The sequence below is a fragment of the Carlito syrichta genome, unplaced genomic scaffold (genome assembly GCF_000164805.1).
Source record: "Carlito syrichta isolate Samal-C Ts95f unplaced genomic scaffold, Tarsius_syrichta-2.0.1 Scaffold303335, whole genome shotgun sequence".
NCBI lineage: Eukaryota > Metazoa > Chordata > Mammalia > Primates > Tarsiidae > Carlito > Carlito syrichta.
This window is the reverse complement of record NW_007247431.1, coordinates 117,538-135,949: the sequence shown is the minus strand read 5'-3', so window position 1 is coordinate 135,949 and position 18,412 is coordinate 117,538. Positions and strand designations below refer to the sequence as shown.

Sequence of the window (18,412 nt, the reverse complement as noted above, 5' to 3'; positions counted from 1 at the left end):
AGAAGGCAAGCTCCTTGTGGCCAGGATCCAGTATGCCTGATTCATTTTTGTCTTGCCCTCAGAGTTTAGCATATTATGCTCTATAAATAATTGTTGAGGACAATGACAGAATCTGGGACTGCTCTTCTCTTCAAGGCAGCAGCCAAGAGGTGAAACAGGCCAGTATGCAGTATGAGAAGCTGTCACACACTCAGATCTACCACTTGCCTAAGGTAGCAGATGATTGGGTTTTGCATGCCTGGTTTATACTCTTCAAATATTTATAGACAGTTCTCTTTGCCTCCAGCCCTAGTTGTCACTTAGCCAAGTTATACATACATGGTTCTTTTAATCTTTCCTTAAAAATCAATCCTACTAAGCTCTTTAATCATTCTAGTTGCATTTTTCAGCTTTTGGCAGTTTGTCTTTCCGGTGACTTATTCTGTTGAAAAGTATGGAAATAACATGGGTTTGGAACACAGAGGAGTTTAGTCACTTTCCCATTTCAAGATTCAATGCCTTTTATGTGTAAAATAAAATTACTTATCCTCTTTCCTTTTGCATAATTATGTTTTCAGAAATTCATTTTAAGTTGGTAGATAAATCAATATATTACAAGTGAAAAGAAGAAGAATGTATCAGCAGTATTATATTCTCTAAGGATGATACTGTCATTGATTGATCCTCTTGTGTGTTTATAACTAACTAATCTAACCTGCAGTATTCAAATATGAGAAATGGGAATCCAGTGTAACTTGGCCACCACAGAGAAGGCTAAGTGCCCATGCTAAGGTACTGTCTGTCTGTGGATATTTCTGGCCAACTTTGCTTTAAAAATGTTTTTTAAATAAGTTAACTTTTACCATTATAAACATAATACAATAAAGATAATTTCAAATAATCAGAAATAGGGAACATTATCTAGAGTCTACAACCCAAAGTCAACATTTAGCATTTTTAAATTATCTTTAAACTGACAGATAAAATTGTATGGATTTATCATGTACAATATGATGTCTTGGGTGTATAAACAGGCATATCTTGCTTTATTGTGCTTTACAGATACTACATATTTTTTTTTACAAACTGAAAGTTTGCAGCAACCCTGCACTGAGCAAGTCTATTGGTGACATTCTTTCAACAGCACGTGATCACTTTATGTTCTGTATCACATTTGATAATTTTGCTAATATTTCAAACCTTTTCATTATTATTTTATCTACTACAGTGATCTGTGATTGCTGATGTTACTACTGTAATTGTTTGGGGTGTCATAAACTGTGTACTTACAGGATGGCGAACTTAACTGATAAATGTTGTGTGTGCTGACTGCTCCACAGACTGGATGCTCTCCTGCCTTTCTCCCTCTCCTCAGACCTCTACTCTCTGAGCTACAATACTGAAATTAGGCTTACTGTGACCTCTAAGTGAAGTGCTCAAGTGACAGATTAAGAGTTGTGTGTGTCTTACTTTAAATCAAGAGCTAGAAATTATTAAGCTTAGAAAGCATAATAGGTCCGAAGCTATACACAGAGAAAAATGTCTAGAAATTATTATTTATTAATATTACTAAATTACTAATATAATAATTATTTTAAAAAGCTAGAAATTATTAAGCTCAGAAAGCCAAGCTAGGTCAAAAGCTATGACTCTTGCTCTAGTCAGCTAGGTTGTGAATGCAAAGAAGTTTGTGAAGGAAATTAAAACTGCTGCTCCAGCAAACACACAAATGATAAGAAAGTGAAACAGCCTCACTGCTGATATGAAGAAAGCTTTAGTGGTCTGGGGATCACTAGCCACAACACTTCCTCAAGCCAAAGTCTAATCCAGAGCAAAGTCCTAACTCTTTTCAGTTCCACAAAGACCAAGAGAGGTGAGAAAGCTGCAGATGAAAAGCTGGGAGCTGGCAGAAGTTGGTTCATGAGGTTTAAGGAAAGAAGCCACCTCCATGACATAAAAGTGCAAGGTGAGGCAGCAACTGTGATGGAGGAGTTGCAGTAAGTGATCCTGTGGGTCTGACTAAGACAACTAATGAAGGTGGCTGCACTAAACAACAGATTTCCAGTGTGGATGAAACAGTCTTCTATTGGAAGAGGCTATCACCTAGGACTTCCATGGTTAGAGAGAAGTTAAAAGTCTGGATTCAAAGCTTCAAAAAACAGGCTGACTCTTTTGTTAGAGTCTAATGCAGCTGGTGACTTGAAATTGAAGCCGATGCTCATTTACCATTACAGAAATCCTATGACCCTTAAGAATTATGTTTACTCTACTCTGCCGATGCTCTACAAATGGAACAAAGCCTGTATGACAGCACATCTCTTTACAGTATGGTCTACTAAATATTTTAAGCCCACTGTTGAGACCTACTGCTCAGCAATTTAAAAAGATTCCTTTCAAAAGGTCACTGCTCACTGACAATGCACCTAGTCACCTACGAGCTCTGACAGAGACGTACAAGGAGAGTCATGCCTGCTAACACAACATTCATTCTGCTGCCCATGGATCAAATAAATACTTTCAACTTTTTTTTTTTTTTGAGTTGGAGTCTTACTCTGTCACCCAGACTGGAGTGTAGTGGCCACTCCCGGCCACCGCAGCCTCCACCTGCTGGGCTCTGGTGATCCTTCCGCCTCAGCCTTCCAAGTAGCTGGAACTACAGGTGCACGCTACCACGCCCAGCTGATTTTTTTATTTTTTTTTATTGTGGAGATGAGGTCTCGCCAAGTTGCCCAGGCGGGTCTCGAACCCGCGGGCTCAGGCAATCCACTCACCTCAGCCTCCCAAAGCACGGGATTACAGGCTGAGCCACTGAGCCCGGCAATACTTTCAACTTTTAAGTCTTATTTAAGAAAAACATTTTGTAAGGCTATAGCTGCCATTGACAGTGATTCCTCTGATGGATTTGGGCAAAGTAAACTGAAAACCTTCCAGAAAGGATTCACCATTCTAGATGCTATTAAGAACATTTGTGATTCATGGGAGGAGGTCAAAATATCAACACTGGGCAACCCCCTTGGGTCCCCTCCCACTGTGGAAGCTTTTCTGTCCTCTCAATAAATTCTACTTAGAAAAAAAGTCAACATTATCAGTAGTTTGGAAGAAGTTGATTCCAAACCTCATGGATGACTTCGAAAAATTCAAGATATCAGTGGAGGAAGTAACTGCAGATGTGGTAGAAACAGCAAGAGAGTCAGAATTAGAAGTAGAACCTGAGGATGTGACTGAGTTGCTGTAATCTCTGATAAAACTTGAACAAATCAGGAATTGCTTTTTATGAATGAGCAAAGAAAGTGGTTTACTGAGATGGAATCTACTGTGGTGAAGATGCTTTGAACACTGTTGAAATGACAAGAATGAATTTAGAATATCCCACAAACTTAGTTGATAAAGCAGCAGCAGGGTTTGAGAGAACTGACTCCAGCTCCAAAAGAAGTTCTGTGAGTCAAATACTCTCACACAGTGCCGAGTGCTACAGAGAAATTTTTTTGTAAAAAGAAGTCAATCAATGTGGCAAACTTCATTGTTGTCTTATTTTTTAAAATTGCCTCAGCCACCCAATCTTCTGTAGCCAGCACCCTGATCAGTCAGCAGCCATCAATGTCTAGGCCGGACCTTCCACCAGCAAAAAAATTACAACTCACTGAAGGCTCAGATGACTATTAACATTTTAGACATAATGCTGCTGTGTACTTAATGGACTATAGTATAGCATAAATGAGGCTTTTATATGCATTGGAAAACAAAACAATTTCTGTGACTTGCTTTACTGAGATATTCACTTTATCTACAATATTTCTGAGGTATGCCTGTATATCGTGGAATGACTAAATGTAGGTAATGCATATAGACATTGCCTCACATAGTTACCAATCTTGTGGTGAGAACACTTAACATACACTTTCTTGGCATTTTTCAAGAATAAATTATATTGTTATTAACTAAAGTCATCAATTATGTACAACAGATCTCTCGAACTTATTCCTTCAATCTACCAGAAATTTTGCATGCTTTGACCAGCAGCACTCCAAATTCCCCAGCTCTTGGTAACCACTGTTCTAATCTCTAGTTCTATGATATCAACTTTTTTAGATTCCACATATGTGAGATTACATAGTATTTGTTCATCTGTGCCTACTTTATTTCACTTTATATAATATTCTCCAGGTTCATCCATACCGTGGCAAATGGCAGGGTTTTCTTTTTTTATGGCTGGAATGTATTACATTGTGTACATATACCACATTTTTTTTATCCTTTGATGATGAACACAGGCTGATTCCCTATCTTGACTATTGTGAATAATGATGATGCAATAAACATGGGAGTGCAGATCTCTTTGATATACTGATTTCATTTCCTTTGGACACACACAAAAGAGTAGTGGGTCTGTTGGATTGTATAGTAGTTTTATTTTTAATTTTTAAAGAAACATTCATAATATTTTCTAAGATGGTTATACCAATCATTTAGTATTTTTGAAGAATTTCATTTAAGCTTTTTTGGAAGCATTGTTCCCTCCACCAATTATATATGATCATATCATTTGCAGTTGAACGCCTTGCCTTTCCACTTAATATTTTAACACAAAATTTCATATATTACATTGTCCTCAAATCATCCTTTTTAGTGAGTATCAAGCATTCCACCAAGTAAGTGGGTATGCCATAATTTTACAATTTCTTATTGTTGGACATTTCCATCATTTCCATTTTTTCTCTAGTTTAAATGTCACTATGATGAAAATCTTTGTATGGAAAGTTTTTTAAAAGGTTATTTCTAGGTTCATAGCAGTAAATGAGTAAAAGGAAACAGAAAATACATTTTGAGGAATAGAATCAATGCAAGTACTATCTGAAGTGAACAATATTACCTTAGGTACAAAGATTTGTCTTTTGGCTCTGATGTTAACAAGTGAACACTCAAAACTTACAAACTTATAAAATACTGTCCAATGTGGTAAATTCTAATCAGTTAAATGTTGCACCCACTAGTATTCCAGTTCTTTACACACAAGTATATTGCTGATTCCTTATTAATTCAGTTTAAATTCTTAACCTTACCTAGATCTACCATCAGAAGGCGAGTGAGGGCAGTGTAGAAGGTTGTTCGGCACCTGAAGTCACTGAGACTGTAACTGTCACTGATGCCAAGAAAAGGGAAGTGCTCGCTCTAATGAAAGCAAAAGAGCATCCAAAGTTACTAATACTTTGACTAAACTATCTGGAAAATTCTAGTCATTAATTAAGGAAATAAGACTTACCGTGTGGTTTTTTAGCATGAATTTCACAGCATCTATCTTCACAAGCTTTTTTAAAAGGATATAGGTAATAGAAGTTAAGGAATCTGGGAAATGTATTTGTCTTATCAGTATGTAATAAACCACAAAATAATACTGCCTGTAGTGGCATCAATTTCAACTTATAAAGAATAAATATTGTTTTTAAAGACTATTCCTATAGAAATGTCTGTCATTCTGTTGAGAATGATAATCCATTATTAACCAATGCAATTACTTTTTCTATCTTATACATATTCTAGTTATGGAAAGGAAGAATGAATTTTATAATTAAGGCAAGAACTCCTTTACTATTAAAGTCTTGATAGTGGAAAATTAAAACTGACCCTTTTTATATTTTGGGTGTAACTTGAGAATTTCTTCTTACTTAATGTTATTTCATAATGGAATAATTATAAAAGACCGATAAAAGGCTATTAAGAAAGAGAAAATTATTCAATTCTAAGAAACAACGAGTTCAGTTAGTAGAAAGTTAAGATCAGAATTATAATTAGGGAAATACAGCAGATTGCATGTCATCAAGCAATGAAGGACAGCTTAAAGGAACTAACATTTCTCAAGTGCCTACTATGTACAAACATTTTTCATATGTTAATTCACCTAATCTTCACAATTACACTGTCAAATATTATTAATTATTTATATTTCATTAATAATGAAATAAACTAAGAGAAATTAAGATATTTGCCCAAGATTACAGAGTTATGGGTTGATAATGCTGAAATGTGAACTGAGGTTTGGCTTCAGAGATTGTTCTTTCTACTGTACACCACATTATCACCTGAACAGTTCAACTCAAATGAGAATAAAGTTGAGAAATCATAAACATGAATACAAGGCCTATATAACTTCAGGTATGATGTGGGTTCTAAGTACATCTACTCAGTATGCAGATGTTCTCTTCTCTTACTTACAATAGTCATGTGTTTTCTACTGCAGCTAGAGCATCTGTTAGCTGGTCCCTAATACTTACTCATGACTTTCTTGAAGGCTATAACAATCTTATATGGCTCAATGAAAGTACTGGGTCCTGTCTTTTCCTTTATCTTATCTCCAAACGCGGAACTCAGTATATAGTCTCTGCACCATGGCACTGAAAAATCTAATTCTAAATTTCAACCACTCAGGCATGGAAACATACTGGAACATGAGTCAGAAGACCTGGGCTTGACTATACCATTCAATCAGTGGGATGAATGTAATATACTCAGCCTGTCTCAGCCTTAGTTCTCCACAACAAAGGAGGATGAAACCTGTGACCAAACTACCTTACACAATTGTTTTGAGTATCAGATAATGCAAATAACTTTGTTAATTATAAATCAGGGAAGAAATTACAAAGATGCAGAGAATTTACAGAATGCATACTACCCACAGGGTTAATTCTCACAATTTCATGAGATAGGCAGTATCGTTTCTATTGTTCAGATGAGGAAACAAACTTAAAAAAAGAAATTAAATAACTTTCCAAAAGACAAATAATCAGTATGATTTGGATTCCCTCTGACTCCAAACAACCACTCAAGTTGCATAGTAAGTATGAATATTTGGCTTACCTCCATATTAGACTGTAAACTTCTTAAAGGCAGGGAGGGACTGTATCCATGCATTCTCCTCACCACACTGCTCTCAGTGGGTGTTCAGTGCACTGTGGCAGGCTGAAGGATAATGTGATCATGGCTGACAGGTAGCAAGTTTTTCCCTGCCTCCCAAGATGCAGACTTGATGATTTTTCTCAGTGTCAGTCATTGAGCTGAAGATCTGCCACTCAAACTTAACTCAGTTAAACAGGTGTGGGGATCAATAAACTTAGAAATAAGTAATTATCAAATACAATTCTCTTAAAATTGGCAAGATAAAAATGACAGGGACGATGGGTAATAAGAATGCTGTCATTAATAGGAATCTTCCTGTCAGTGCTGTTAATAAACAGCAAGTCATGTTTTGACAATAGAATATTTATGGAGGCAATAAACAGAACATTCGCAGGAAGAATCTCATCTGCCAAAGACATTTTCTGCAGAACTGCATCTGTGCACTTTGTACCAAGCCCCGTCTCACTGCCTTTTAATTACATTCTAAAGAAGAAAAAAATGACTAAGAATGTATTTTTACATTTTTCAATAAAGAAAAAAATGAGGGCTCATCTGAATATTTATATTCTCTTATAGGAATTCAATTCAAAGCTAGTTATGGACCTTAAGAGGGTGTGTAATTTTTTTAAAGGCAAAAGGATACATCTTCTTTATGATATTTATACTTTCATCTTATTCTTCTCTAAGAGATTAGAGTTTTGCTAAGTTGTGCCATTTTAGCTGGGTGAAGGCATTAGACAAATTATGGCAGTACTAGGCCTATCCAACAACAGTTTATAGCAATAAACATGGTAATGGTGGTAAGAGTAATACAACAGTACTAGGAGTCTTGAGTAGTAAGATAATTTAGGAAACATCACACAAGGAACATATAAGTGGGTGAGCCAAGATTCAAATCCAAGTCTGTGATTCTAAAGCCTGAGCTCTTCTCATTGAATTACATCATATTCATTTGATTTTAAAGAGGCCAGTGTTCTTCCAGAGATCACTAGCTTCTTGAAATACAACTGAAAATGGAATTAGGTAGCAGAAGCGACAGAGAAACTCTTTCTTTTAGGAGAGACCAATTCATTAATCAGCCAGCATCATATCCAAGACTGAGCAAACTCTATGGTCTGGCTGATAGTAACTCACTAAACAAAATTTTAAGAAAATTCCTGTCTATATTCATGTGGCTATGAAAACACTGAGGAAGTAAAGATGGTCTTACTGGTAGCTAGCACACGAATAGAGAAAGGCAAGAAAAGAATGAAAGAATGGTGTATGTACAGAAGGCTTAAAATTCTGAAAATTTGAAGAGAAGAAAATTTGAAGAGAAGAATAACCAAATTGAGAATGAACTGGTTTTTTTAGGTTACAGGATTGTTACACACTTTAGTAGCTTATCAATACAGTAACACAAAGTGCAACTTCAGTTCATGGTATCTGGCCTTTACTGAGTATTTAATCAAATCTAAAATGCCAGTAATCATTGAAAAACATTATTTTATGTACTTCTAATAAAGAAAAGTATTTTACAATCCCAGAAATTGTAATATATACTGTTCGCAGAAATCTTAAAATATAACAAAATTTTGTTTTAGAATTGGAGTATGTACTAGATAGATGATATTTGTAAGTATAAGAGAGTGGGTGATGATACTGATTTAGGCAAATATTTAAGAGTCATACATGTTCACAGACAGTTTTTGTACATAGAATTAGATCCTGATGACAGAAGAAAGTTCACAGATAAGAATATTACACACCAGAAAATACTGTAGGTGGATTATAAGTACAAAGTATAGTTACTGAAATGTAAATTTAATTATTTCAAAAATAAGATTATGTTCATGACCCCAATTAGGTTTAAAAAAAATCCAAAAAGGTATAACCAAGATTAAGCACCTTAAGGGATACTAATAATTATTTATAAGAAATACAAGTTAAGGCTTACACACTCTACAGAAGCAGTAACAATATATTCTAAATGCCCATGGTATGAAGTTTTAAACTATAGAAGAAGGAAAAAAAGAGTCAATCTCTAATAATTTACAATCTAACAGGAGGTAGGACTAGCAAATACTAAACTATACTACATTCATACCCAGATATACAGATTAAAAATGAGGTGGCCAGGAACATTAAGAAAAAGAAAAGATGATGGGAAAGAAAATGAAGGGAACATTAAGGATTACAACTATTTCAGGATGGCTTTACTAAGTCTTTAGCAAGAATTAAAAAACTGAAGAGACCAAGTTGAGTTACAATGGGTCAAACAAGGGAGAATGGCATATGTGGCGATTCAGTGAAAGATAATGAAGTGTGTCAAGGGGAAGGTAAAATAAATTTCTCCTTAGTCCAAGAATAAAGTACAAATAGTGGTTGAGTGGTGGATCAGGAAATTAGTTATGGAAACTCAATAAATCAGTTACCATCAAGGAACTCAAATTGAAATCAATAATTTTACTTGACCTAAGAAGCAAATGGAAGCAATTCTGGGCTTCTGGGAAGAGAAATGATCAGATCAAACAGTATAGGAGGAAGGTAATCTTGTGAAACAGGTTCTACAGCAGTGGTCCCCAACCTTTTTGGCATCAGGGACTGGTTTCATGGAAGATAATTTTCCATACACTGGGGAAGGGGGGATGGTTTTGAGATGTTCAAGTGCATAACATTTATTGTGTACTTTATTTCTATTATTATTACATTGTAACACATAATGAAATAATTATACAACTCACCATAAAAAAGAGGCACGAACAGGAATGGTAAATAAAATAATGGGCAGGCCATGCACAGACTAAAAAGTGCTGGATTCTGACTTAAGGCTTGCCACCAGATGCAGTTGTACAACTGAAAGTACATCAACTCCCTTGCCACTCACTGACAGTGTTTTGATATATGAGTCTGCAAGCAATTGATTTATTATGGTCTCTGTGCAATCAAACCTTGCTGCTAATGTTAGTCTGTATTTGCAGCCACTTCCCAGTGCTAGCACCACTGCCTCAGCTCCACTTCAGACCATCAGGCGTTAGATTCTCATAAGGAGCATGCAACCCAGTTCCCTTGCATGAGCAGTTCACAGTAGGGTTTGTGCTCCTATGAGAATCTAATGCTGTTGCTGATCTGATAGGAGGTAGAGCTCAGGCAGTAATGCAAGCAATGGGGAGCTGCTGTAAATACAGATGAAGCTTCACTTGCTTGCTGATCACCTCCAGCTGTGTGGCCCAGTTCCTAACAGGTCAAAGATCAGTACCGTCTGTGGCTCAGGGTTTGAGGACCCCTGATCTAAAGAACTTGGTAAAGGTCTAAATAAGAAGGCAATAGAAGAGGAGTAGAGAGGAGCCTCACACCTGATTCTAGTATAAAAACAAACATACAGGGGAAATAAATTATAGTATTATTTTTTCATGGCTGATAGAGACAGAAAATAAAGAAATAAATCAACATTTTTTTGGATGAGAAATGTTAATAAGAAGTATGCCTGAGGGATGTATGCTGAAACTAGTTTTATTTAAAATTCTCACAAACCATCTGGAGATGGTGGTATTCAGTGCAAGAAAGCAATGCATTTTAATATTGTTTCATGAAAGCAGAATTACTACTGGTATTGCTAAATAGTTCTTGTAACCGACATAGCCCATCTTACTTCCATCCTTCACTTTTATTTCATTCTAGACCTTTGCTTCATCTCTCATCCTCTAGTCTTTCCTGACCCCCACCACATTCAGGATTCACACCCCAGTGAAAAGGTCAGAGATAGAGTGAGGATGCCTGGCTTGCATATTACTTGGTAAATTAAAAAGTTGTATACTTAATGGGTTTTATATAAGCTTATGTCTTATATATAAAATAAAGGCCTCCCTCAAAGCAGCCACATCACAATGCCACATACCTGCATTACTTGTAAAGTGTAGATTTTCAGAAAATTAGTATGTAACTTATTTGAGTTACATTTTAAAAGAAGAAAAAGAAACTATGTTAAGAAACAATTGACTTTGAGCTGTCAGAAATACAAAAAAGGAAGTCTGGAGTCAGAGTCATTTCTGTTCGAATTTAAAATACACGGGGGCAGAGTGTTTTGTTTGTCCTTTTGCTCTGTATTTAGCAAATGATTAATAAATATTTGCTGAATTGAAAGAGGCTAGTAACATAAAGAAGAGTATGGAAATAAATTTAAAAATCACTAATTCTTACTCAATGTGAAATCTAGGTAAGGATGCAGCTCTGGTTATTGCACTTCAAACAAACAAGCAAACAAAACAAAAACGAATGAAGCTGGGAAAGTTATGGTATTGAAAATAGGAAATGATCATGGTAATGAAGTGACTTTGATAGGAAATAGACTCTTAGGGTTGCAAAAACAAAAATGACTGAAGTAAAACAGTAAACTGAGGTATGATGCATGGGAATAGGAATTATATTCACCAAATTCCAGTGTACAGGAACTAAGGGGATAGTTGTAGAGGGTTAGCCAGAAGCCAAATGAAAGGAATCATTTCTCTAAATCAGAAAAAACCAGAGCCATCTTCACAGGTGTGTGTACTGCACAACTGCACAGCATCTTGTGCTTAGAAGAGCACACGCTTGGTTTAATGATCTGCCATTGAGGTCTTAAAAGTCCTAGTAATTTTTGAACAAGGGACCCTACATTCTTCATTTTTTACTGGGCCCTGTGAATTATGCAGGTGTTCTTGCAATAACTTGGGGAAGTCATTCTTCCTGAGAACTGTTGAGGTAAACAGTGTCAATAAGGTTAACAAAAAGAGTTTGGATACATTAATAATTAATGCAGAACTCTCTTATAGCATATGTATTTAAAAAGCTGAAGGTATTCTGAGTTTTCTTAAACATCTAATGATTATGTAATAAAGGACAACTACCAACAGAGGGCCTGATAGAGAATGAAATTTCCTTTCTTATTATATATGTGAAACCTAAAGTGAGACAAGTTACTGCTGTAAATTTGAGTGAACAATGAATTGCAGTAGAAATATGGATCCATTATTTTTCAAAAGAAGAAAAACTTGAAATAATGATTAATGAACACAGAATTGGGGATGAAATATAATGTTTTTCTCCTTCTTTCTCGGCATCTAAAATAAGTTTACTTGACTGCTCTGTGGGATCCTTATTCTCACTCCAATTTTCCCAGCAGTTTATTCGTTCCAATCACTTAAACAATCTCAACCTTTTTCCATTTAGATGGAAACTAGAATTTCTGATCAGAAAACATTTCTAAGAGGGGGAAAGATCCCTTGTACTGAACCTGACTATGGAGGGTTGGCCCCAAACAAAGCCATTTCAGCTCTGTGCATTTTAGAAAAAGCTATTCAGAATCAGGAATTTTAAAAATTTAGTCTTGGAAACTAAAAAAAAGTATGTTAGAAAGTTACACAAGTGTATTTGTTAACTGTATGATATATGCCCATGTAATGACTCTGATGGGAAAACAAACTTTCTGTCAAAAAGGTTCCTGGATTTAAAAATGACAATTGTTTTACCAATTTGGAAATTTTCAAATTTGGCAAACAGCAATTCTGGGATAAAATGCAACAGACTACCCATTCACAATCTGGTGACTTATATAATGGCAAACCCCACGTCCCCTCTCACCCCCGGCGTTACTATTTAGGGAACGGATCTATCTCTAAAAATGTCAAGTCCGCGTTTTTCCAATGAGTCGTATGAAATCCTATGAAGATGTGCCTGTGGGAGATGTACCTAACTTTTCTGTTCAAGGACTATATTTCAGCTCTGTTTTCTAATTACCTAAAGGCAGAAATTCTTAAAGTATGATCCTAGAGCCACCAGCATCACCTGAGGTTATTAAAAACACAGATTCTCAGGCCTAGGCATAACACCTCTTGAAAGAGAAACTCTGGGGAATGAGGCCTAACAATTTGTGTTTTAACAAGCACCCACATTTTGGGGCTCACTAAAGTTTGAGACCACTGTCCTAAGACAACTGAAGGTGTTTTAACACTTCCTAAAAATGAGAATCTATTTTATTTCAATTTCCAAACAAGCGATCAGATAAATGAATATCAAAGTCCTGAGACAGGCTCTGAGTACTGGCATAAACACTGAGTAAGGTTCCTGAAGCAGATAAAATAGAAAAGGCAAAAGTAAAAGGCATCTAAAGATGTTTACTATAAACAAAAAACATTAAAAAACTTCTTAGTAAGATAACACGTTTTTCATTTACTTGTTACTTGTATTTTAAATACAAATACTTTGAATATTTTGTATATAAACAGATTTTCATCAATAGGGGTCTGTAGGTGATTATTTTATCTTGTATAATTATTTCTATTGCTGAAGAATATCATTTTATTCTTAACAAAGAAATAATCTATTGCTTTAAAATCAAGATAGAAAAAACACATTATAATAAAGAAATCGATTGGAAACAACAAAACATGCATTAGGTAACCAGTAAACTGCACTGAAATAGATATACCACTCACATATTCCATTATGTAAATGAATTCAAAGATATTTCATGACTGATCAGCTGGAAGGGACATAATGATTTATAATTCAAATAACTGAGCACTGAAATCAAATTGAGCTAATATATATTTCTAAATATGCAAACCTGAAATAATTGTTAAAAAATATAAATCAATGTACCCATGTTGAAATCATTGTATTCTTTGGTTTAAAATGTTATAGCTTTTAAACTTTTATCTAGTAAGTTTTCTGAAAATATGATATTTTGTTAACTTCAAGAAGTGCTCAGAAGCAATAAATAACTTGTAAAATAAAAAGGTTATAATATTTGGATTAAAGAACATATAATAGGTTTAATCTGATAGGAGAAAATCTTAAATAGCAGACACAAATAAATTAGGCATTATGCAAATTCCACTAAAAAGAATACAAATTAATCTTATATTAAATATCAATTTCAACCTAAAAAATAGGGTAAATCTAAACAATAAATACATTACAAAATAACTGAGGCTTCTTTGCAGATAATATGCTCTCAAAGTAATTCATTGTGAAAAGGTCAGAGTTTGCAATAGCAGAAAGTACTTACAACAACCACTTCATATGTTAGAAATAGAGTATTTCAGCACTATTATTAGAAAAAAATACAGGTTGAGTTTTTTTTTTTAATAAGAAAAAATACATATCTTAAAAAGCCAAAATGACCACTGGAATTGGGTTGTACATCACTTTCTGGTAAAAAGGAAAAACAGCATAGACAGGTGTAATTTATCATTTTTCTGATTTAATATCAAAGAAATATATTAAAATAATAAAAAGAATCCTGAAATCCTCAAAATTTGTAGTGATAAATAGCCCTCCCTGTCTTTATTGCATTATACCTACTAACAGAAATATTGCATGGTGGATTTTGCCAGACAAGGACGATTATTTTCCAATAAAAAGTTGCATATTAAATTCCAGCACAAAAGTGGGTGTCTAATACTTTGAAAATCTTTTATGGCTTACCAAGGAACACAATTTTAAACTTAACTAATTCAAACATATTCCTGGAATAAACCTACGTCAAAGGTTTCTATCCAATGCCATCCATTTTTAGGATTTGTTCTCATATTAAAATATCAGCTAAACTTAATGATTAACTAATCTAACATCTACTTATTTGATAGCTAACAGAGGAAAGACAATCTACATGATTCTCTTTCATTGTTAGAAATATAACAACAGTATCAACTATAATTTATTAAGAAAGGATGATTCCTTGTTTTAGAATTTAAAAATCTTAGAGACATCTAAACATTTAATGTGTAATGGGAAATCTTATTTTAGAGTAGATTAGGTGTTGATTTGGTGGGGTCAATAACCAAAGAAGTGGCCAAAAAGCTTATATTTTTCTTCCTATCACTACTTTATGCCTCTCAACTAATGAAAATGATATTCTTTTCAACTGAAGAATATTAGAGGTATATTTACTCATAGGAATTCAGTATTTATAAGGTAATACTTTTAGAACATTTAGACCCACTTAAAATTAGTTACATGCTTTCTTTTAGAACAAGAATTTCTGACTATTATGAAAAACCACAAACTAAAATACATGTGGATGTACTCTTTCTTATAGAACCATTTATTAATCCAAGTGAGTATAAATATAACTTTAACTAGTTAGGAACTTATACATTTATATAAATTCAGCTGTGACTCTGACTAAATGCTGTAGTATGCAGGTAATACAAACCTTTCAAGAACATGCATTTATAGGTAAGGCTAAATGAAAAGACTTATTTTTAAAAATAGTTGCAAAAATTATAAACAAAAATACCTGGCTAATTAAATGCACTTGTTAGCTTGTTTATATATAATATCAGATATACAGTGAAAAGGATATCCAACAGAAAGGTCATTTAAGAACTGAAGAGTCCTTGAAATTACAGGCTCACATCTTCCCCAATATTTAAGGTTTGTAACACTAAATATGAAAAAAAGCCTTAATTACAAGTAAGATACTTGCTTATGTAGAGAGAACTAGAAAATGCATATATACTTATGTAAGTTCAATGATCTAAATCACAAATGTCACATGAAGTGAAAAGCAGGTTAAAAAACATTTTCTTTTCTATTATTTTTATAGCACATTAAAAATTATATGCAACCAATCTACAATGACCACTGCTTTCCAAATAGTGTATAATTCTATACATTCAGTTTTGTAAATTAAAAAGTTGCCTAAGTGTTCCACAGAAAAACATTAAGTTTGTATCTAAAGCAAACATATTAGGGAGTGAAAGCAGGAGTTATAAAGAAAGTTAAATGCAGGCTCACTGTTACTGGCAAAAAAAGTGAACCATCAAAATGTGGCTCTAAAACTCACTTTTTAAGGTGAGAATTGTTTATCCAGCAAGAAGCACGGCAGTTCAGTCTGTTACATAAAGTGGGAGCCAAGTAGAAGCATACAAGTTTAGGCTAAGTGTACATAGTTATGTCTATGACTAAGATCTAGTTAGTTCTGCTAACATTGTAAGTACAATTTAAGGACAGTTTCCATGAATATGTCTCTAATAGCCATAGGTTCCTCTTGGAACCAATGAGTACTCTATCTTAAGGCAATCAGACCTCTCAACAATTTCAATTTGTGTTAACCTCTTCGGTTGCTCTTTGAAACTGGGTGTTTTCCTTTTAAGTTAAAAAAAAATGCTGCCCATTAATCTGAAGAATCAAAATTTTTAAAAGTTATAATCTGATTCAATTGTATGGAACTTTGACAAATTATAATGTCCTTTGGATGGTGAGAAATTAAGTTTCAATTAACAACGTTAACATCCTAAGAATTACATAATTTTAAGATCTTTTATTTTAAAATTAATATCTATAATTAAAACAGTAAAAAGAGTCATTAGATTTAAAACAACAATGAAAGAAAAAGACCAACATAGGAACTCACATTTTGGTCATAAATGTTTCTAGAACGTGGTTGTCATCAGTTATTCCTAAGACTTCTGACATACGAGCATATACCTGCATGAAAACATTTCATTGTTAAAAGCTTTATTATTAACATATATTTTCTGAAGATGAATTAAACAAACGTAAGATCTGATGCACTGTTGCATTCACGATGAAACAGGAAGTGGGTAGGGAGAGCAAGTGAAGAATTTTTTTAAAGATTTTATAATTTTAAAATTTTCTAACTTTTTCCTCCAGAAAGTACCTCTCCTGTTTTGAAATATATACATATTTACAAACACACACACATGTTTTACTCCCACTATACCACATGAATATTTTATTTCCTCCAAGTGGTAAACTGCCCCTTTCTTGAAGATGGGATTAGATATGCAAAGGGCTAGAAAGTAGAGTGTATCAACAAAAGGTTTCAACATTTAAAAAATGTCCATCTATTCCTGATTTCAGCAAAATATTAACTATTTCTGGATTATATGACAGTTATAAAAATAAGAATTTTAAAAAATCAAAGGAAGTGAAAGAATTTAGAGAAATTCTCTTCAAAAGTACCTAATTAAGTTTCCCAAATATTCAGGTAGGTCTTACTTTTCATGCTGAAACGGACATCCCAAGCTCAGGGATTCTCTGGTGAAAATATCAGGGCCTGGGAATCCACTGCACTTCCAATTAGGGAGTGTTGGTTGCAGAGTTTGGGGTGCAACATTTCAGTCTCAATGAAATACACAGTGAGCTCATAACATATCCCATTTCAAGTGGGAAAATGCCACCGGCAGCCAATGGAATATTTCCTACTAGCCTGGCAAAGCTGAGAGGTGGATTGACACCTCTATACTCCCTGATGCTCTGGTGTGATTCCAGGTTATCTCTGCCAGACACCAGCTGTATGGGATTGCTCTTCTGTGATTTGATTCCCTGTGATCATGTGTGTTCTCACTTTCTCCTGATCTGCCTATTTCTTATGTACAGCAACTTAGCTTCTACTCCCTCTGCCTTTTATTTTTTACATCTAAACACCAGCTTGATACACTGTCATAGGTCATGAAGGTAAGACAAAAATCACAGGAGCACCACAAGTCACACAGAGTTATAGGGTCTTACAGAGGAAAGCTGTTCATTGCAAAAATTTCCTATTTAGATTTTAAACACCAGGAGCTTGTGTTCCAGGCTTTCAACCTAAGTACTATATCTGTCTAGAAGACTTCTCCTCAGGCCTGGTAGAGTGGATGAGAAGGAGAGGAGGAGTTGGGTGTACAGGGTGAGAGAAGAAAAGGAGGGGCAGGATGGTGGAGAGGAGAAGCTAGAGGAGAGAGACAGAAAGCAAGATTGACATTCAAATTCCTGCTGTGTCTTCTGCTAACTTCTGAGTGCTACAGAAAAGAATTTCAATGACTATATGTCTGTGAGTTTGCCCATGAAAGTAGGCCTTCAACTCTTGTAAGATTAAAGTTATCACTGAGGTTTGTAAGATGTTTAAGGGAAAGAGGGAGCTAAGAAGAGAGAATCTAGAGAAGCTACTTACCACTCATCTCCAATGATCAGAAACCTTTAATACATAGATAGTTCAAATGAAGAATAGTATGTACAATGAAAAGTTTCGTTAAGCTCACCATGATCTAAGCCTCTCTCATGGGTAGAAGTATTCAAATTGGGTCCCTAGGAAAATCTGATGCTAATGTGATTAATGGCATACAGAGTTCTTCACAACTTGGCCCCAATCTACCTCATCTTCCACCATTTCCCTCAACCTCAAGCCACAATAAAATACCGATGGATCACAGAGGCTTCTCAGGCAATTTCAGATTTCTATATATATTCTAAATATTCATGTGCTTCCCGAATCAGCCTTCTTCCAATTCTTCGCCCCCCCCCCATTCTCATTCAAAAGTCATCTTCTCTGAAACCTCCCTTCCCTCTTTTATGTCCCCACAACACCTGGTCTATTCCTCTATCACAGTGCTTTTCACATTGTAATTGTTTGGGTGTCCATGTCCTCTACTACACTGAGAGCTTCTTGAGGGGTGATGCTGTGCCATATTGAGTCCCCAGCACCTAAGCCAATATTTGTCAAGTAAATACCACATGTGTGTTTAATGTATAATAGCAAAAGTCATGGTTTGGATCCACTAGGACTATATTGCAC

The 18,412-nt window shown here is 34.8% G+C and overlaps 1 protein-coding gene across 1 annotated transcript in view; it reads right to left on the bottom strand.

The window, feature by feature from the left end:
- LOC103260770 (ran-binding protein 17) overlaps positions 1 to 16,378 on the bottom strand; it is a gene marked incomplete at its 3' end in the record, with an annotated part of 71,652 nt that extends 55,274 nt beyond the window's left edge. Inside the window, exons 1-4 of the mRNA XM_008058424.2 lie at positions 16,250 to 16,378; positions 15,197 to 15,277; positions 5,240 to 5,303; positions 5,040 to 5,148 (exon numbers count right to left, since the gene is read on the bottom strand). Of these exons, the coding sequence (XP_008056615.2) occupies positions 5,040 to 5,148; positions 5,240 to 5,303; positions 15,197 to 15,277; positions 16,250 to 16,329 (334 nt within the window). The remainder of the gene's footprint in view (positions 1 to 5,039; positions 5,149 to 5,239; positions 5,304 to 15,196; positions 15,278 to 16,249) is intronic.
- Between the last annotated feature and the right edge of the window lie 2,034 nt (positions 16,379 to 18,412).